This window comes from Lygodium microphyllum, chromosome 18 (assembly GCF_053477565.2).
Source record: "Lygodium microphyllum isolate KBCC chromosome 18, Lygodium_microphyllum_v1.1.10, whole genome shotgun sequence".
Taxonomy (NCBI): Eukaryota; Viridiplantae; Streptophyta; class Polypodiopsida; order Schizaeales; family Lygodiaceae; genus Lygodium; species Lygodium microphyllum.
In genome coordinates this window covers 42,229,556-42,251,522 of record NC_141152.1, presented here as the reverse complement: position 1 = coordinate 42,251,522, position 21,967 = coordinate 42,229,556, and the positions used below count along the sequence as shown (strand labels likewise).

The window sequence follows — 21,967 nt, the reverse complement described above, 5'->3', positions numbered from 1 at the left end:
CCCCACAAGTTGCATATCATGCTATGAAGATATCTTACCAAAATAGAGTTCTGCTATTTTAAAGCGGTAGGACAAAAAGCTCAAGAGTCTCTACAAAAGGCAATAATGGCATTCCAACATCAACCTTATTGCCTTCGCCATCATCACCTTTTCTCCTCCTTGCAAACATTGCCATCTCTTTCGCTATTGCAATTTCACCACCAAGCCCTACAAGGCAATTTTTCAATCATAGACTTTACCAATTGGCTCATGGCTGCCACGTGACATCACCTAAACTCCAGTCACCTCCATCTACTCCAGAGCCAATGGTATTGCTGCACTTGGGATCCATTCTCAGAGCCAAAACTATTCAACACTCTCCCTCAATCCACTCCCACCAGAGACTAATTGTCGGACATCTCCAGCTCCATTTCTATCATATTTTCTCTTTTCATTCATTCACATATTGCCTTCTTATTCTTTGCTTTTGCATTATTAACAGTCCTCCGTGTTTTACTCATGCTCATACACTCTTGAGTGTTTCCTTCACTGTGGGCTGATTCTTTACTTAGTGATGACAATGAGCCCACCGAAGTGAACAGCCTCTTTTCTTCCCAAAGGAATACTACAGCTAGTGATGCAGTAAAAAGTAGAGGGAATTAGAGCTTTGACAATGCAATGGACAACATCAAGTCATCAGATGAGGTTGCGAACGTATTTGTTTGTAGAGGCATCATAACATGTGAAGGATAGCTTACTCACAAGAAGGAAGGCACAAGAAGGAAGTCTCCTTCAATTCCATATTGGCTATTAGGACCTATCAAGCAACAAATTTGAAAGGGAGAGATGAACCAAGAAGTGAAAGAGAGACACAGAGAGAGATTTCACAAGAGAACATCCCATTTGTGTATAAAAGTAGCACCACATACAAAGTTTGTTAGGCTTACAGCCCTATCTTTTCATTCATTGAAGTGTGGAGTAATTGTGTGAGAGCATGCACGAGTGCACCTGTGTTAGAGAGAGAGAGAGAGGCTTCATTCTCCACTTGATGCTTTTCTAGTCTCCTTATTGGCAAAGTTGGCTAAAGTTATTCAATGTTTTCAGCTGCTGTCTTATCGACAACCTAAGCTCCGAGACCTAACTGATTGGCTGGCTTTCAAGTCCCTCATGGCTACCATGATCTTTGGGGCGCAATGAATTGAAATTCTAGCTGCTGTCTTTCAAGTCCCTCATGGCTACCATGATCTTTGGGGCGATGTCTCCAAATTTTTGCACGACAGCCAAACCTTTCCTATCCTAGACTCTAATTGTCCCTAGCAAAATTTGGGACACTGCAAGGTGTTTGAGTGTAGAGTCTTCTTCGATTAATCAGATTTATCATCTCGTGATCAAAGATCCCTCACACTTTGGGATTGCGCAAATCTGAAGCCTCGTGGAAATTGGCAGTGATGAAGGGATGAATCAACAAGATGCCACATTCAAATGTAAGGTATTCATTTGGAGAATGTTGGTGGATGGTCTTTCCCTTGCATTGGCTCTTCACCATAGGGATATTTCCGATGGGAATTGTTTCTTCTATACTACTGTAGTTTAGTCTTCCCATCACAAATTCATCTCATGTCCTTTTTCTCAAAGAATTTGGGCCCTCCTTTTTGACATTTGGCATGTTGTGGTAGTGACCAAAATGCATTCCTTTCATTGAGTCTTTGGCGAGGTTAAACATCATAGTCCAACACAACCTCATATGAAGATTTTGCTTCACTTTCTTAGATTCTAAGTTTAATGGCATATTTGTGTCACTCCCAATGTGTTCATTTTTTATGCCACCTCGTGCATCTAATGTCATGTTGCAAAGATTAAGGGACTTCCTCAGTGACGACTTGATCTTACTAAGTACGCTAATATCTTGACAAGAGATGATTTAGAGCATTGGCATTAGCCAGTTTGTTCAGTGAGCTTGCCTTAACGTTTGTACTCTTTTAGTCATGTGTCTTTTGTATTCTTCTAATCATTCGATATAATACAATCACTCATTTTGAGAGTGAGAGAGAGAGAGAGAGCAATGAAATGAAATGAAATGATATATTAACGTCTACAAAAGGCCAAAATGACCTATGAGACCATGAGCTACAATCATGTGTATGATGGTATAACTGTTTGGGCAAAATATGTATGTAGCACAAAGCAAAATAAGAAAGGAAACTAACTATGGGCTATGTGTAAAACATAGAGCTCTATCTAGTGACAATGAACTCTAAATGGTACAATCTCATGTGGGTATGGAGGACCTAGCTCTAGCCCGAGCAATAATCCCCTGTATCCACCTATGAAGGTGTCATCGGTGTCTGTGTCGAGGCCTAGGACGTCTGGATCGGCTAAGCTGAACGGCTCGATCAATCAGTACTCCTTGTCTGTGTGTGGACTGTGGAGGTGAGAGAGGCTCTCATGTGGACTGTGGCTGTAACTATATTGAAGTCTTCTGAGTCTCCTTTGCAAAGAAGTCTATGAGTTGCCTCTATGAAGGGCCTCGATGTCCTGGAGCAGCTGTACTCCTGAGGCACATGTCACGAAGCCATCGTATCTCAAGAAGAAAGAGGCCAAGGCATTGCTAATCGGTAAAATCCATGACTCTGGATAGTGGTCCAAATACGTCTCTAAAGAGACAGTGGAAACGACCACGGACCTCGTAATACGGTGGGCAGCAGCAGATATAATGCTCCTCTGTCTCTCGCTCTAATTGGCATATCTGCCATATGCACTCCTCTGGTGGGATGGATCTATATCTGCCTGTCTCAATCTCTAGCTGATGTGAGGAGGTGCGCAACTGGCCAATAGTACATCTGATCCCATGGGAAAGGTGGGTGTCCATGTACCTCGAGCGAACAATAAATCCATCATCTATAGTATGAAGGAAATGCTCGCGGTAGAAAGCCATCTTTGTCCCTAGCTCCTGCCCTGGCATCAATCATGTCCGCCTGATATTCAACTCGGTAAGATCCATCCTGATGATCTTGTGGATCTCTAACCTGCTCAGATCAAGAGACGATGCATCAAGGGAGTAATTAGTCCATGCTAAAGCCATGCAGCTCAAACCAAGCCGACATCTATGCATACCAACATGAAGTATCACTCTCTCTGGCAAGCTGCCTGGACGTCTCAAGGGCCAACCGTGCATATCTATGTCTGGGTAAGTCCCATAGGCTATGTATGTATGCGACCGATCAAGTGAGGGCCTCTACCACAATCACTGTAGCTACTAGCTCAGCTCTGATGATCTCATGTGGCACTGAGGCCTTACATCTGATCATCCTGGATATCAGGGACACTAGGGGTTTCTCCATCGACCTCCATCCGTCATAAGTGCGCCATGATCTGCTACAGTGGTCAAGACTGTGCCCCCATATCTGTACTCCATAAAGTAGTCTGGATGTGACCAGTGTATCGAAGAGCCATAGCTTGGTCCGGGGTTCTTGGAATAGCACCTGTGAGCACATTCTCTCCAAACCACCTAGTGTTGTGTATCCGCGAGTCAGTCTAGTGTCTGCTACCTCTCGCATAGAAAAGGTGGGCCCTGTAAATAAGACTCCTAGGTATGTATAAGAATCTACATACTCCAACTCCTCACATCCATATGTGAATTTAGGTACTGATCTCCTGACCCACTGTGGTGTAGTATTAAATACCATCACCTTGGTTTTACCAAGGTTAACTAAAAGCCCACTGTCCAAAGTATAGGAGTATAGTGCATCCAAGTGTCGCTATAGACCCTCTGGAGAGGCAGCTATCAATACAATGTCATCTGCATGCAATAGGAGAGGTATCCAAGTGCCAGCTAGTGGAGCTCCTCTATCTTCTTCCTGTGAAATGTAATCAGCAATCCCATCAATGTACAGGCCAAATAATGTCGAACAGAGGGGGCATCCCTACTTCACCCCAATGGTGGAGTAAATAGGTGCCGAAAGGCCCTCATCTGTCCGTACTCTGCCCACAACTCTCTCATACAGTGCCAAAACACCCCAACTGACCTCTTTCGGGTACTCCCATGGCATGCAATCTATTTATCAACCTGTCTCTCGGTACTATGTCAAAGGCTTTGTGGAAGTCCACAAAGCAGTAGTAGGTCCATCGGCCATGGGCCCTTCCCTCCTCAATGATCACTCTGAGTGTGAGGATGCGATCCAATGTGGAGAAGCCTCTCCTAAAGCCAGCCTGTCTGTGTTCTCTAAGACCCCACATCTCTGCCCGCTTGCTTAACCCATGCTCAAGGATGGAAGCATATAACTTAGCCAATGTATGCCCAACCATGATAGTCCGATAGTTACTAGGTAGAGTAGGGTCCCCTGACTTGAGGATAGTGTCCGTGCTCTAGCTTTCTAGTAGGCCTTCACACATGGCTCTATTAAACATGTAAGCTAGGAATCTTGCCACCAAATCTCTAGTATGGATCAAGTGCTCGGCTACTAATCCATCATGATCTTGTGCCTTTTCTCTGCTAAGTCTATCAATGGCCTCTCGGACCCTACTTTCTGTAAAGAAAGTGGTGGTCTCTAGACAAGGCTCAAGTGGGTTAGGAAGAGGTGGTTGACCCTCCACAGTAAAAAGACTAGCTGCATACTCCTCCCATACAGCGGTGGACATAATAGGTGTGGTCGGGCAATGCTCTCTGAAAAGCCTCCAAGCCTCTCTAGAGTCCTGGCTCAAGAATAACTTATATAGGCCTCGCTCCAGCTGGGCCAAGAATGTTCTCTTCTTCCACCGTGTGAGGCGCGTAAAGAGTATTTGTGCCTGCCTGTGGGTAGTGGACCCCAGTGCTATCTCTCTCTGTAGTTGTGCTCTGGTCTCACGGCACTCATCATCATACCAACTGTTCCGAGGTGTCACCCTAGTGGAGGCTCTCTGTGTGGGTCATGAGTGTGGGAAGGCTACACCTGCAACGATGTGTAGGGCCGCACTGAACTACTAAGTCAGCTCCTGTAATGGAACGTCGGGGTCTGTATCATGTAACAATCTAATTTGATATATACGATCAATGCTGATGCACCCTCCGGAGTGATGTTAAAGGGTGGTGTCATTGATCTCATTTCCCTAACTTGTTTCCTCCCACTTTTACCTTAGACTACTACCACTCTGAATGCCCTTACAAACCATGTACGCTTCATGTTGTGGAAAAAGGATTCTTTGCATGCAAGAATTTCTTGGAGTGCTTGGAGTCATGCCTGCACCCCTAAAAGTTGGGCGGTGGAGCTATTCTTGATGTGAAGACTCACATGGTGGCTCTTTGCTCGTCACTCTTTCAAGCTATGTGAGCTAACAATCACCCCTAGGCCTTTATTGTCTGTTTTTTCTTGGAATATTGGGGTCTATTAATCCACCGTAATACTAGCATATAGGCTTCATGATGGCACATTCTTAACTCTGATGCTTGCTTTTCGACACCTTCCTCCTCTTTGGTAAATCACTTGGTTTGTTCTTGGAGCTTGCTTCGAAAGGTGCATTGGCATCCTACGGAGGATTGCTCAACGGCTAATTCTTTTCAAAGCTCGAGCTGCTGGCTATGCTCTCCTGAGATGGGAAATACGAGGATCAACCCAAATTTAACCATATGGCACTTTTAGGTTTTACTTCTATTACTGATGCTACTATCCTCAACTGTGGAGTGTTCATGTCCTTCCGCAGAGCAAGGAGACTTTATCAAAGTCCTCGTGGGTATCATGAGTTATGGGATCAGCTTGACACGATGCTGCAATCTATGCAACCTTTTCCTATACCTATTCATGGTCGTCCCTGGCAAGAGTAGACCTTCCTAGCCCTCTTAACCTTCAAAAGGCTTCAGCTAACCAAGTTTATCACCTCACAATTAAGGATCATCATTTGCTAGTCGATAAAGCCAATGTGACTTGCAGTATGCATAAATCTAAGGCCTTGTGGAAGATGACTAGGATGGAGGGCTAGCTAAATAAGACACCCTTTAAATGCAAGGTCTTTCTTTGGCGAGTGATCATTGGTGGGCTGCCCCTCGCCTCAGCTCTTTCAAAGCGCCAAATATCGAATGACGATTTCTTCTTTTGCACGATCATTGTGGAGTCCTCACATCATCAATTTATCGCCTACCCTTTGGCCAGGAAAATCTCGACTTTCTTGTCCAATATTTGGAGAGTTGTGGTAGGCCCATTTCTACATGTCTCTAAATGGGCCTAGCCAAAATATCCCACCCCACCACAGCAACGTATGGAGCTTATGTTTCGTTTTCTTAGCTTTTGGGGTTGTTGGCATAATTGGGTCACCTAGAATGCTTTCTTCTTCAATTCAAGAGCAAGTTTTCAAGGACATATTGCCAAAATTAAGGGTCGCCTATATTGGTAGTTAGATCTTATCCAATATGCTGATCTTCTCCCTCAGGAGAATTTAGTTCCTTAACATACGGCAATCTCCTATGCTCCATTGCCTTGACTTTGTATCTTTTTGTGCATGATGGCCTAGAGACATCTTGCATCTATAATCTTGTAATCTTGTACTTCTTTCGTAATCAATACAATTACCTTTTACAAAAAAAAGGGAGAGTTGAAGCACAATGATATTCAATCACAAATATGAAAGGATATACTCAATCAATGAATGAAAGACACAATTGAATAATGACTACACTTATGTACTTATATGTAAAAAACAAGCTTTTATAGAAAACCCTAGGGCTAGATATCTTAACCATCATAAGAAAACCTAGCCCTAACAATACAAGGGCTCCTAAATGTCCTAAGTGACAATTAGGGCTAGATGAGAGGCCCAAACCAATGGACAAAGAACATCAATGTGGAGCCCGCGAGACAACCTACAAATCTAAACTCCCATCCATGACATGGGCAACCTATGGCAATACAGAGTACAACAAATCATGACACCTAAGGTATCAAGTTCAAGGCTTGCTAAAAAGCTTGAAACCTTGGTCAAGGGAGAGCCTTCTTGAAAAGATCTCCCAAATTGTTTTTAGCAAGTATATAGACAATTGAATGTCTCCTACTAACATGCACATCACGAACATAATGATAATGAGCTTTAGTATGTTTTGTACTATCATGGAAAACTTTAACCCATGTAATAGCCAAAGCACTCTAATTGTTAGTGTAGAGAAGTCTTAGAGCTGTCTAGTATAAATGGAGATCCTACAAGTAACTTGCGGAGCCAAACACACTTCGCAATGAGTATTAATGGTGCCTTGTACTCAACTTCACAACTGGAAGTAGCAACTGTGGTCTACTTGCTAAATCAAGAAACAAGGATATACCAAAATAAAACAAATGCCACTATGAGAGACATGGATGTTTAAACAACCAGCCCAATCCTTGTCTATGTCCCATGCATGGTAAGTAAAGAATCAACCTTACAAAAGAAGCCGAACTAATTGAGTGCCTTTGAGATATCTGAAGACATGCTTCACTACCTACCATTAAAGAAGACAAGGCTTGAGATAAATCTTCCCAGCTACGAGACTGCAAACTAAAGATCTAGTCTAGAATGACATAGATAAATTAGACATCCAACAACCTGTTGATAAGGATTAATATCAAAAGATCGATTATCATCAACAGAGAATCTGCGTCCAAGCTCCAAGGGAGTATACACAAGCTTACAATCCTCAAACTGAAAGTGCTAAAGAAGCTGTCCAATGTACTTGCACTGTGTCCTAGCAATGTGCCTTTTGAAAGTTGCATTTTGACCAGCATCAATCCCTATCAGAAGTATATCATCAATATAGAGAATAAGTATCACAAAATCTGAACCATCACGTTGAATATATACAGTAGCAAAGCCAAGACGAAGCACATGAGAAGGAATGCAGGCATAGCAAGCCCAAGAAGTGTGCTTTAAACCATAGAGGGCTTTCTTCAAACAGCAAACTTTACTTTCAGAACCCTTGACTTCAAAACCAGGAGGTTGGGATAAATAAACCTCTTTAGTTAAGTAGCCATGAAGGAATGTAGTGTTGATATCCAGCTGACGTACTTGCCAATGAAAGCGGGCAGCAAGAGCAACAACTCATCTGATGATAGTAATCCAAGAAAGAGCAAAAGTCTCCTCAAAATCAATGCCTTGCTGCTGGGTATAGCCCTTAGCAAGTAAACGAGCTTTGCAATGGTCAATAGAACCATCAATTTCCTTTTAAATTCAAAGGCCCACAATATCTAGAAAAAATTTTGAATTTCCTAGTAAATTTCCTTTAGCAATATGAAGTATATATTAATCCTTTACCTATACGTTTAGAGTACTTTATCAGGTCAAGCTCTTGGCACGTGAGCTTGCCATCCCCTGAAATTATGAAATAGAAGAGTTCCTATATCCCTGTGGCTACAACCAACAGCATCACATCAACATAGAATTGACCAATACAAGTTTATGAAGTTGGTGGATCTGTCCTCTGCTCCTCAGTAATTTCCTCCAGGATAGACTACATCATCATGCCTCCTTTGAGTTCTCGTTAACTGTCTTTGTACCTCTGTCAGAAAGTTGCTAAAGCTGAAGCACTTTCCCACAGTGCCAGCAGTTTTTGAATGAAATTGGCCCCATGAAAGGTATGTTCCCTGACCTAGTCTGTGCCCAGACTCAGAAGTCACCTGGTTATGAAGAGAAGGGATTGCCTCAACCTCTCTCTTCAACAATTGCTGGTTCTCTCTAGAATAAGCCTAAAGGAAAATGAATCTCTAGGTCCTAATGATAGCAGTTGCAAATCTGACCTCTAAGCTCCTCCTCTAATCCCTGACTTTTACCTGATAAAAGTTGCATCTGATGCTCAGCTGTCAAGAGGCCACCCGACCACTGCTTACATATATTGAGCTATTTTCTCTAGACAATATCATTTCTTCAAACTTACTTTGGACTGTTCCTGAAGAACATACAACATTCTTGACTCTCAGACTATTCGTGTAATGGACACCAATGCAAATATTTATCTTTTGTCCCCTGTCTCTCTTGTCCCAATACCTTCAGCATCTCAATATTGTAGTAGGCAAATCTGGTCAAAATATGTGACATATGGCATTTGATGGTTTCCACGTCCTATTATCTGTACTTCTGCATTTGTGCAGTCAAAATTATGTTCTCCAAACCATAAAAAAGAAAACATAGAAAAATTCAAACAACACACAAGGTAAAAGACAAGCCTACCTGAATCACAAAGTTCCTCTCATTTGCAATTAATAAAAAGAGTACAAAGTCACTTTGAGACTTGAGAATGTAAGCAAAGGTCCGCAATTGAAAAGCCCAGCTGTTTGAGATTGAAGGCATTACTTAACTTTCTCATCAAGCTACAAGTTCAGTTGTCTTTACAGGACTAAAAACATAAAAGAGCATGTGAAAAAAAAATCATACGATCAACAAAGTTCACAGAGATTGGGCAGATCCTTACAGTAGCAATTATCAAGAATGCTGCGACAGCAAACCTCTTCAACCTTAATGGTGGAACAGAGTAGATTGCACCAAGGAACAGACCAACTGTGTAAAGTCCAGTAATAAGGGGACCAAAATTTGTTGCTACAATAGCTACACCTACTAATGCAAGAGTCAGAACTAAAGTCCATGCAGCGGGAACAGACAGGTCTCCTGCAGCTACAGGTAAAAATGGCTTGTTAACCCTGCAACATGCACATGCAACCTTAGTATCACAATCAAATTCGCTACATGTTGAAAATCACAAGCACTAATATTGATTCACAAGCTAAAAATACTTATTTGCAGTTTAAACCAAGCTTGCCTCCCTCCCTCCCTATCTTCAAAATATGACATACATTTTGTCTCTCTATTCTTTCTTCTTTCTTGTGTCTTTTCCCATTGGGAGAAGGAGAAAGGGAGAAAATGGGAATGGCGATTTTCTTTTTTTTTTGGGAATGCATGCAGCAACGTGAAAATGATCACATTAAGGTCTGTCCAAATTGAAGTAACAAGGTTGTTGGAGAGAGATGGGTGCAAGGATCTTAGAAGCAAATGTAAACATCAGAAGTAGTGGACTCAAAAGTATCCTAATCGAGAATGTTAACTATATTCTCCCAAATATAAACAAGCACATGTATCCTCTAAGCACAATACATGTGAATTCATCATAATTATTGTACTTTTACTGTCTACATTCATGAAAGTTAAATATATCACATGATGCTGTGATGTATACCTGTCTCACCATAGATATGTCATGCACATTAAGCAACATATGTAAGTAATTGACTATATACTGCAGGTACTTTCTAGAATGCACATGTGGTAAATTGTAGAAGTCATCCATCTAGATTTTTATTTGGATGCATCTCGGAAGATCACTACATATTCTAGGAATATTTTGGGCTATTCAGGCCTATGAAAACCTATCCATATACCAAGCTTTCGGTGGAATCATTTTGTGTGACCTCTCTCTCCACATGCATCTGAATGATATGTTGAGGGTCAATAAGCATAGCCTCCTGGGTATTCAGCAAGTGGGCAATCTGTTCATGCACATATTTCCGACGGAGACGAGAAAAAAACCATACTCTTTTTGTCATGCAACGCATCTAAACAAATTATATTTTGCACCTAGTTCATCCTCAAAAGCCTGAAGTCTACATTTCAACCAGTTAGTACAAGTGATGAGGTCATCCGAATGATCTCCAGGCCAACTGCAAAGTCAAAAAATGCTCCAACAAAGAATCCCCACTCCTACCAACCATAGAACCTCGCCCTAATGCATAATCTCCACTATCAAGAATCATCCTCATGGAGTAATGATGGCTGCAAAGAGGAACAAACAGCCAACATAACCAAGATCTATGAGGAGCATGACCACTAGAGAAAACAGTATATGGATGGCACCAGCCATTCAGTGTTGCTTGTGTTTTATTGCACAAAATACATCCCAATTACCAGCAGACATAGTCCTCCAAATTCTTTATTGTTTACAACCAAGTGAAACATCCTTTGCATTCCATAAAACTATTGTTGCAGTGCTTTCCCTTTAGTAGCTGCAAACTTGCCTGCCCATTTGGATCTCCCGACTTGCCTGCCTAGAACTTCTCCGTCTCACTATGGATGAGATCCACAAGGTCCGCCCTTTGGACACCAAGAATTGTCATTTGAGACAGATATTGCTACTGCTGAATACAAAGAGCATCCCTCGAAGTAAGAAATCTTCCCCAAGCATCTAACTACAAAGCAGAATCTAAAGTATTTTTATTGGCCGCACCCACCTCTAGCATTCGAGAAGACTTAAGGCTTAGAAATCATTTTCCTTGCCATCGGAATGTCTAAGCAACATTGGATGGGGTGGATGCAATGGAGCAAAATGGGATTCTTGGCGCACATGGCAATTCACCACAAACACCCAACGAGCTTCCTTTGGGTCTCATTCCTGAGAGGTAAGACAAGCCTTGCCCTTAGGCCTAAGATTAGGCAAACCCATTTGCCCACTCTTGCCTAAGAGGAGACACACACTATTGAAGAGACAAAACCTCAAGCTCATGCACACGCACAGACATGTCTACATCAGAATCTGCTCAATGTTACCGTGTCTCAAGATCATCCTTGCATTCTGAGAAATAGAAGATAGCAGTCCTCTCATGGAAGGCTGCAATCTGCTAGAGCAAAGTGTCTGTCCCCAAAACTGCCACTACACATCATCTGGCAAACTAGCTGCTTTCCCTTCATTTGTATAAACATAATCAGTCATCATGTTGCCAGCTTGAGCAACCATGTATTGCAACCCATCGATTCTCTCTTGTTGAGGAAAACAGCCCGAACTGAGGGCCCTCCACAATGCTTGAGCCCAAAGGATCAACGGCTAGCTTGCAGCCCTTGCCTATTTCATCTTATTCTCCATCATCCTGAAAATCATCAACCGCAAATTCCAAACTCGAATCCACAATGTCTTTCTCCATGAATCCATCAATGTCTTGCATCATTCAAAAGAGGTTGCCCTATATGACCTCTCAAACTGTAACTCTCATGGCAATATTGACAATGCCAACAGCTCCAAAAGGGGAATAAAACTCCAACGAGGCTTCCAATCCCTATTACGTTATGCTAGGGTTTGCACTAAGGAAACATAGAATGTATGAATATGGACAGAAATGCAAAATGCAAAATGCAAAAATAAGGAGAAGAAGATCAAACTACATGAATAATGTATGTTGATTGAATGAATCAGTCAAGGTAGACAATGCTTAAAGGCAAAGCAGTCCAACAAGTGATGATTCTCATGGAAGCACGATGAGGGCGGTGTCGCCAAGACGCGATGACCAGACGGACCCCGCTGGGCGGCAGATGTGGAATGGGCAATCAATGATTTTTTATCTGAAAATTTTTGTTTTCAGTTTCCTCTCCCTTCTCTAGCAGACGTTCGCGCATACAAGCACAGAATACAAATCTGTGCACATCTGCTCTAGGAAAATTGGGGTTTTTTCCGGATTTGGGGACTTTAGTGCAGAAGTGGACAATCTAACTCAGAAATTGCAAAATTAGTACACATTTGCCCGTGAAATTTTTGGGCTTTTCACATTTCAATGAAATTTCTTCAATTTCAGTTAAATTTGTGCACATCAGACCCGAAAAATTTGGGGCTTTTGCATAATTTCATCAATTTCTGCAAGAATTGCCTGGCATATGCACTTGGGTACTTGAATTGATGCAATCTGAACGGATTATCCTCTAAAATTTTGGAGCTTTTGATCCAAATTGTCAAATTTATATTCGGGAATACCTTTGGAGCAGAAATTGCAGTGAAATTTTGGGGATTTCACATGTAACTAGTGGCTTGGTCTCTAAATGTGTCAGAAATTGCTTGAGGATTGCAGCAAACAACATTTTTTAATTCTGAAAATCTATTTGCAAATCTGAAATTTCTGCAATCTTGGGATTTTCATTGTTGGTTGCTACTCTTGTGTACTGTGGTCGCTTGTGTCACATTTGGGCTTGCCTTTGGTGGCTCGTTAGTCAATTTGGGACTGCAAATTATGGCTGGAAACAGTGACAGCAGTAATCTTTTGCACATTAAGAAACTTGAGGGTGCACAGAATTCTGCAATTTGGCAAAAACAATGCTACAATGTCTCGGTGCAGAAGAAACATGTAAAGCCCATTAAAACAAAGGAAATCAAACCAGCTGACATAGAACAAGATGAGTCGGATGACTTGGACAAGCTTGCTCGGTCTACCATTGAGCTCTCAATGTCAGACAACTTGCTCTTCAACATTGAGAAGCTGAATTCAGCATATGCAATGTGGCAAAGGCTTGAAGAATTGTATGCTCAAAAAACTGCAACCAACAAGGTTTATTGGCTGAAAAAACTGATGGATTTTCGCATGAAAGAGGGTACAGCCATGTCTGTACATTTGAATGAGTTTAACTCAATTTTCAGTCAGTTGAGCTCAAGAAGAGCTTGATAAGCATAACGTAGCTAGATGATGAAGGCTATCACACCACCTTTGGGGATAGCAAATGGAAAATATGTAAGGGCTCCCACATTGTTCCCAAGGGGTCCAAAAGTGATACTTTGTATCCTTTGCATGTATCTAGTGTACGTGTCAATGTTGTCACCATAACTAGGCAGCCAAGTGATTATTTGTGGCATAGCCGATTAGGACACATGAGTCAATCTGGAATGAAAGTGCTCTCTCGTTTGGGTTATTTACCATCCTTGAGATATGCTGATTTTGAACAGTGTGATCATTGTATTTATGGTAAACATGCTCAAATGTCACACAAAAAATCTTTTTCTCTAAAGTCTTCACCCTTATTGTTAGTATATTCGGATATATGTCAAATGCCACAATTATCTTTAAGGAGGAATAAGAATTTAGGGGGGGGGGGGGCGGTTCCCTCAAGAAGCATGGTCAGGCACACCACCTAGGCATTTGTGCACATACACAAGGAAGAACGCAGCAAACTTAAGCCAATGTCCTGTAAATGTATTTTCCTAGGATATGGTGATGAAGGTGAGATGGGGTATAGATTATGGGATCCCGAGAAAAGAAAAATAGTACGCAGCAATGATGTCATCTTCCGAGAAGATCGCATGCACAAACAGCCCAAAAGAACAGAGGAGGTCAGAAGGGTTGTATTCCGGGAGGATATACCAATAGGACAGCAACGAATGCTCGTTAGACAGCAGCAAAAAACTATTGTAAATGTCCCTAAAGATGCAGGGAATGATGCTGAAAATGATCGGCAGGATCTTGCCCATAATGTCCCACAAATTCAGCAATAACATCTGCACCTGGAACAACCTAAACCAGCTATACGGCATGGTGAACCTGCAAAACAGCAAGCTGTTAATGTAGATTTGCAAGCTGAACAGCTAGCAAATTTTAACCACTGGGTTCGTAGGTCGACCAGAGTGCAAAAACAGCCAAATACATTTGTTCCTGGAGTAAACTATGTGGCTGATTATGTCACGTTAATAGATTGTGGTGAACCGTCATGCTTCCAAGAAGCAATGGGCAAACAAGATAGTAAGAAATGGCAAAAACCAATGCTATCATAAATGGAATCTCTCATGAAGAATGGCACTTGGGATTTGGTACATTTACCAAAAGGACAAAAAGTGCTACCCTGCAAATGGGTTTACAAAATGAAAGTCGCATCTGGTTCTTTGCCCAAGTACAAGACACACTTGGTTGCTAAAGGGTACAAGCAAGAACATGGAATTGATTTTGATAAAATATTTTCTCCTATAGTCAAAATGACTATTCTGTGAACCATCTTGGGCTTGGTTGCATCTATGGACATGGAACTCATACAAATGGATGTAAAAGCCTCCTTCTTACATGGTGATTTGCATGAGAAAATCTAATTGTAGCAACCTAACGGTTTTGTTGCAAAGGGAAAAGAGCACATGGTATGTAAACTCGACAAGAGTCTGTATGCGCTAAAGCAAGCACCACGAGAATGGTATCACAAATTTGATACATTCATGCAATCTCAGGGATTTCATCGTTTCTAAGTTTATCATTGCTTGTACAACAAGAAGGCAGCAAATGGCAGTCTTATTCTCTTGGTTTTGTATGTGGATGACATACTAATTGCAAGCAAGGATGTTCATGCCTTGGATTCCTTGAAGCAAAGTCTACATAGTAGCTTTGATATGAAAGATCTTGGTGAGGCAAATCGCATTCTTGGCATGCATATACTAAGAGACAGATCAAAGGGTCTTCTTTATCTGTCACAGCAAGAGTATATTACGAAAGTTCTGCAACGTTTCAATATGGAGGGGGGGAAAGCTATTAGTGTACCATTGCCTCCATATGTGAAACTTAGTGCAAATGACAAACCTACATCAGATGATGGAAAGGCTGAAATGCCCAAGATACCCTATGCTTCAGCTATTGGTAGCTTGATGTATGCTATGGTTGCTACACGTCTTGACATTGCATTTGCGATGGGAGTGGTTAGCAGATACATGGCATATCCTGGCAAAAAGCATTGGGAAGCAGTGAAAGGTATCATGAGATACCTTAAGGGCACAAAGAATTTGTGTATCTACTTCGGTAAGTAAAAGTCATTTGTTGTCGGTTTCACGGATACAAACTATGCTAGCCACCCTGACTGCAAGAAGTCTACTTCAAGATATGTGTTCATGTTCACAGGAGAAGCAGTCTCTTGGATATCTAGACTGCAAAAGTGTGTTGCATTGTCTACTACAGAGGCAGAATATATGGCTGCCACAGAAGCATGCAAAGAGGCTTTATGGCTTTCACGTCTGGTGAGAGAGCTTGGAATTACAGAGGTTTCTATCCTCCACTATGATAGTCAGAGTGCTATCATACTAGCACGGAATCCTGTCTTTCACGCAAAGACAAAGCACATACATATAAGTATCAATTTATCAGGGATGTAACTGACAGCAAAGACATTGAGCTTGTCAAGGTACATACACATAATAACCCTGTAGACCTTCCTACGAAGGGTCTTCCAGCCAAGCAGTTGTGTCTTTCAACTTTGTACATACATAGACTTAGCTAATTCTTTCCTCTACCTTTAGGCACGTTGCCTTTAGGTGGGAGGTTGTTGGGATTAAAGGCTCACCGTGCCTTTTTACTGAGTTCGGGTATGTGGGTGTGAACGCACCCTTCACTTGTTGTACTTTACATATATATTCAAAACCTAAAAGTGATACACTAGTCTTTGTACCGAACATCAAGTGCCGTGCTCACTCTCTCACTCTACTGCTCGCAACTCTCTACACGTTCACTCTTTAGCTCAGAAATCCTTACATCAAAAGCATCCGAGTTAGAAGAGCTAGGGAGAAACAACCATCATATTAGCAACAAGAGATGCACAAAGATCCACCTTTGATGAAGCCTCCATGCTAGTAAATGAACAAGGATCAAAGGTGGATGAAGAAAATAGCTAACAGCTCATGACTTCCAGCTGGTAAGGACCGGTGCAAACCTACCACGATGAAGAAAAAATACCCCATAAAGAGGTAGGGAGGAGCAGCTATCATGGTAGCAACAAGAGATGCTTAAACATCCACCCCAAGACATAAAGTCTCCATGTCAATAGAAGAATGAGGCTCAAAGGTAGATGAGACCATGAAGGAAACAGCTAAGAGCCCATGTCTTAAGGCCAATAAGGACCAGACCAAACCTGGCATGTCAATCCTTAACTGAAATAAAAATCCAGCATGTAACTACCAAAAAACTAGAACTTGCATACCCGATAATATGGAGATGCTTTGGTTCTAAGAAAAGGAAAAAAAGATGTAAGAGCAAGATACAAAGAAATTAGAAAATGAATGAGCAATTGAGTAAATCAACCTGTGCAACAAAAGTTAAATGAAAAATCTTAAAGGTAAGTAGCAAATGGGCCTGACTCAATGGCCTAATGAGCTAAGAGTAAAAGCGAATGCTAGACTAGCCTTAGGATCAACTAGCCTAGTGTACCCTTAGGGACCTAAAAGGTGCTAACCTAAGAGAGTGACCACTGTCATCTACGTTTGTCCACACATCTCTACTAAGGAAAATTGTGGCAAGGGGAAGAAATTGATCTTATTGTGGCTGAATTAGAAGCCCTTGTAAGAGTGGCTAGATGAGTATGTGGCATGAAGCCTAATGTACCTAGTGTGCAAGACCAATCAACCAAACCTTTGGAGGTCCTAAAAGGTGCACACTAATGGGTTTTCCTTATGCCACATGTCCAACACATGAGCCACTAAGATACCATGAGAAACAAGAGCAATAGGTGCAATTGCTCGAGAGGATCCCCTCTCTACTGTCCAAGAGCAATACCACATGGATGCAATCGTTGTATGCTATAGACGAGATCTAGGTGGAAAACCTTGGCCCTTGTTATGACACTCTTCGTCTATATGACCTAGCGGCTAGTAGTAAGTGCACAACTTATTCACTTTAGGGAGTTTCTACCAAATAAGTCTAGATGGATCCATTGGAAGAAGGGTTGTCAACCTTTTTAGGATTTGTCATCCCATCGTGAGAGTTCTTCCACCTCCACCTTTCCACTTTGAAAAAGAGGTTACTAGGGCCCCTCTAAAGTGGACAATGTGGGGGAGGCCTTTCAATGGACTTGATCATGCAGTCATGTGAAACACAAGCACTAACACTCAAACTCATTAAAGGTTAGAGGTGAAGTAAAGAGATAACTTTCTGCATAAACTGAAGTATTTTGAGGATAGCTTGTTTAAGAACAATGTGACTTGATCCTCATCTAACTCCAATGAGCCATTGGTGGTAAACTCGATAAGTAGTCACCTATACTTGACCATGTTGGTTTTCAAATCACCCTCTTGTCAAATGGAGAACTCCTAAAACTCATGATCGAGGTCAATACGTCGAGTTCCATCTCTCAACACATAGTGGTCACTAAGATGCCTCCGACAATGTTGCCAACTTTCCATTGACGGATTTGATTAAGGTGGAATAGTCAAGGATCCATCCAGCATAGCCTCTAGACCAACTACTAGATCTCAAAGACCCTAAGAATCAAGCACTTGTTGCATGAGGTTTGACCAACTCCTAACATTCAACCCATTAAACAAGTATTATCACTAAAGGGTTACTGATCGTCGTTGCAATTGGAGTGTGTATGTGTGAGTGCAAGTGTGCATGTGTGTGCACATTGAGTGGTGAAAAGGGGGGGAAGAGAAGAGACTAGTGTACACAATGGGATTTGCCCCTAACTACCCACCATCCATCGGAAAAGTATGCATTGAGAATAGTTTGTGGATGAGTAACCATGAGACCCTAACAATCTAGCTACTGCGTAATATTCTCTCATGCATAGTATTTATGCAATCTTGCAAAGAAATCATGTGATTGACAACTGTTATCTCTCAAAGCATCCATACATGCCAACAACTAAATATCTTGTTCGAGAACTACCAATCCAAAATCATCCCAGGCACAACCTTCTAGTGCATCCATCACTGAGTGCTCGAAGGTAGACTACCAAGGATCAACACATATATTGAAGTCACCCATCAACAAGCCTAGTCTATCAAGAGATTGGCTCGCTTTCCAACAACCCCATAAGTCACATCAATGCAAAGTATTATTAAATACATAGACCCCAACCAGCAATTAGGTGACTCTTATAATCAACAGCACATAACAAATCCCATTTATTCTCATGCAAGACACACAACATGTCATGCTATTTGCTGCAAGAGCAAACCCCACAAGCATTCCAACTGGCAATCCTCAAATAGTAGCAAAACAAAAATCAGTTTCAAGGTTGAACCTACCTTGATTGCATTGTTTTGTTGATCCCTCAAGCATCCCATCCTCCAAAAAATCAATGAGCATTGCAACATTCCGCCCACGATGCTCAAACTTGCACGAAGAGAGCTCATCCTCATCTCTCTCTCTCTTTTTTTTCGTAATGGGCACTTATATTAAATCACATGAGAAATACAAAAGTCACAGTGGTGCAGTGGAAGAGACAAGACCTATGCCAAGGAACTAAATTCTCTCTAGGGACAAAACCAGCATGCCGAAGAAGATCCAGCTAAGAAAATGAAAACCAACGTACATGAAAACAAGCATTCCAAGTAATCCAATTGTGTCAACAACCCCAAAGTCTAAGAAAATGAAACAAGTTTTTCATGTGTGGTTGTATCAAAGCAGGAAATTTTGCCTTGCTGAAGACCCTATCTCATGGATAGAGGAAAAGACCCACCATAGCCCTCCACATGTCAAAGAGCATGGACCATCTCTTTTGTTTTCGTAAAAGCATGCACCATCTCTCTCTCTCTCTCTCTCTCTCTCTCTCTCTCTCAATAGGTAATTGTGTAAATTACCAAAAAACAATAAGATTACAAGATGCAAGATGGCTCTAGCCCATCATGCACAAAAAGATACAAAGTCACAAGAATGGAACAAAGGAGAGTGTCATATCCCAAGGAGCTAAAACCTACCAAGTGAGAAGATCAACATACTAGATAGGATCTAACTACTAATGCAAGAGATCCTTGATTCTCGCAATATATCCTTGAACACTTACAACTAAGACAAAGAGGAAAGCATTGGGGGTGACCCAATTATGCCAGCAACCCCAAAATCTTAAAACATGAAACATAAGCTTCATATGTTGTTGTGGCGGAGTAGGATATTTTGGCCCAACAAAAATCCAATCAGAGGGGTGTAGTAATGGACCATCCATAATTCTCCAAATATCTAACAAGAAAGTCAAGATCTTCCTGGCTAAAGGGTGGGAGATAAATCGATGACATGAGGACTCCAACAGCAGTCGTGCAAAAGAAGCAGCTGCCATTCAATATTCAGTGCTTTGAAAGAGTTGAGGCAAGAGGCAGCCCACCAATGATCACTCACCAAAGAAAGACCTCGCATTTAAAGGGTGTTTTATGTAGCCAGCCCTCCATGACAATCTTCTACCAGACGTTAGATTTATGCATACCCCAAGTCACATTGGCTTTATCAACCAATCACTGATGATCCTTAATTATGAGATGATAAACCTGGTCAGCTTAAGCCTTTTGAAGGTTAAGACAACTACGAAGATTCTAGTTTTACCAGGGATGACTAGGAACAGGTATAGGAAAGGGTTGCACAAGTTGCAACATCCTACTTAGCTAACCCCATAACTCACAATACCCATGAGGAATCTGATAAAGTCTCTTGGCTACTACGAAAGGGTGCATCGGACACCTTACCAAAATCACCCTCACTGAAGACATTGCCCTCAACATCACACACTAGCTTTAAAACCTCTATAATAGTAGTAGAGATGTGTGCCCTCATGGACTGCAATTGCAATGGAAGTGCTCCTCTAGCCACCACTGCCATGCATCTTGTAGCACATTAAAAAGGGCCCCACCATGGCTACGGGCTACAAACATTGATGCAAATATCAATGCTCCATGGGAATGGTACAAGCTCAAGCAACTTCATCAACAAGTGAGTGAGACTCATCGATCTATATTCTAACTCCATGTAGAGATTTCAAAATATTGGCTTCTTCTCTAGATCATGCTCTTTGTTAGAACTGTTGAGGTTCCTTGTCGAGAGGGGTACAGTTAGGTGCCATCCATGACACATTAGTGAAAGAGCACTAGACAACATGCAGGACAAATCTCAAGAACAATAAGAATCACATTCTCACATGCATACATAACAAAGGAAACAAGCAATAACGGAGCATTCACAAGCTGAAGAGAGTACACCAAGCACACAAAGCCCCTAACAAAGTGCCCAAGCTACAATATATGATCTCAAATGGTGTACATGTGGAGATGCCCTAGGAATCCTAGTTCCTAACACCCCCTTGCAACTCCATGATAATAAGCCATAATTGCAACAGCAATGCTGCAATACAATGCATGCATCATGCACTATATGAGAAGAGAAAAGGAGAACAAAAATGAGAGAAGATGAAAGGAAAAAAAATGTGGAAACAAGATGAAGGAAGAGAAGAAGTAGAGGAAATAGAGAAGGGGGAAAAAAAGTAGACGAATAGAGGAGATATTGAGAAATTAGAGGGAAATGAATGATCAAAACACAAAAGGAAAAAGAGAGAAAAGGAGAGGAGAGAAGGAGAGAGGTCTTTCTCAAGACCTAGGACTATGGCACTCCCTTTCACTATCAGCCACACATGGTTTCGCATTAAAGACCTGATTGATTATTCATAGAGGCCTTGCAATAAACGTCCCCTTTGTTATATATTTTTTGTTCTGACATAGTTATCTTTGGGCTTTGCATCAGATACTTGTCGCAAGGACAAGGAATAGACTCCAATTGGACTAATACCACAATAGCAACCTCCCCTCACAAACCTGAAGACCACAGGAGGTCCATCCCATATAAGAGGTAATGCCCACCAAGGTGCTATATCAGAAGAAAACACAAGCAAAAAAGAAATAGAAGGGTGAGAACACGGGTAGAAGTTTCAGCAACCACTGTCAAAAGATGACGTACTAGCAAGACATTTGAAGTCAAATTGGCATCTCTCGAAGTTCCCCTGCTGGCTTCATTTGATGTGCTTTCACCATTTGACAAGTAGGGCAGGTACGTACATACTCTATAACGTCCTCCCGCATTTTAGGCTAATAGAAAAATCTTAAGGCAGTCGAATGTCCTCACTTGACCAGAGTGACCACCTATAGGGCTGTCATGACATTCCCAGAGCACCTATTTTCGGAGATCATCATTCTTGGGAACATATAGGGCTCCTTGATAATAGATGAGACCATTCCTTATTTCATGAATTCCCTCAGGGTATTTCCTGCCTGTATGTCCTTCAGAAGCTATTGTGCTTCCTATATACATCCATTTTCTCCCGCACTTGAGCACCAAACCTACTTTCTACTACAGTGATGGCTTGTAACTCCGCTTGTCTACTTAGAGCATCAAGCATCTTGTTGGAGAAGCCTGGCTTATGGAGAATTTCTATGTCAAACTCGGCTAGGAAATCTTGCCATCTGGCTTGCTTGGGAGACAGCTTGGGATGAGCTTCGAAATATTTCAAGGAGATGTTATCTGTATACCTCTTTGTTGGTTTT

The 21,967-nt window shown here is 41.7% G+C and overlaps 1 protein-coding gene across 2 annotated transcripts in view; it reads right to left on the bottom strand.

Moving 5' to 3' along the window:
- LOC148020795 (homogentisate prenyltransferase) overlaps positions 1 to 21,967 on the bottom strand; it is a 130,229-nt gene that overhangs the window by 37,233 nt on the left and 71,029 nt on the right. For both annotated transcript variants that reach the window (XM_087698605.1, XM_087698606.1), the window contains one exon: positions 9,380 to 9,605. In XM_087698605.1, the coding sequence (XP_087554731.1) occupies positions 9,380 to 9,605 (226 nt within the window). The remainder of the gene's footprint in view (positions 1 to 9,379; positions 9,606 to 21,967) is intronic.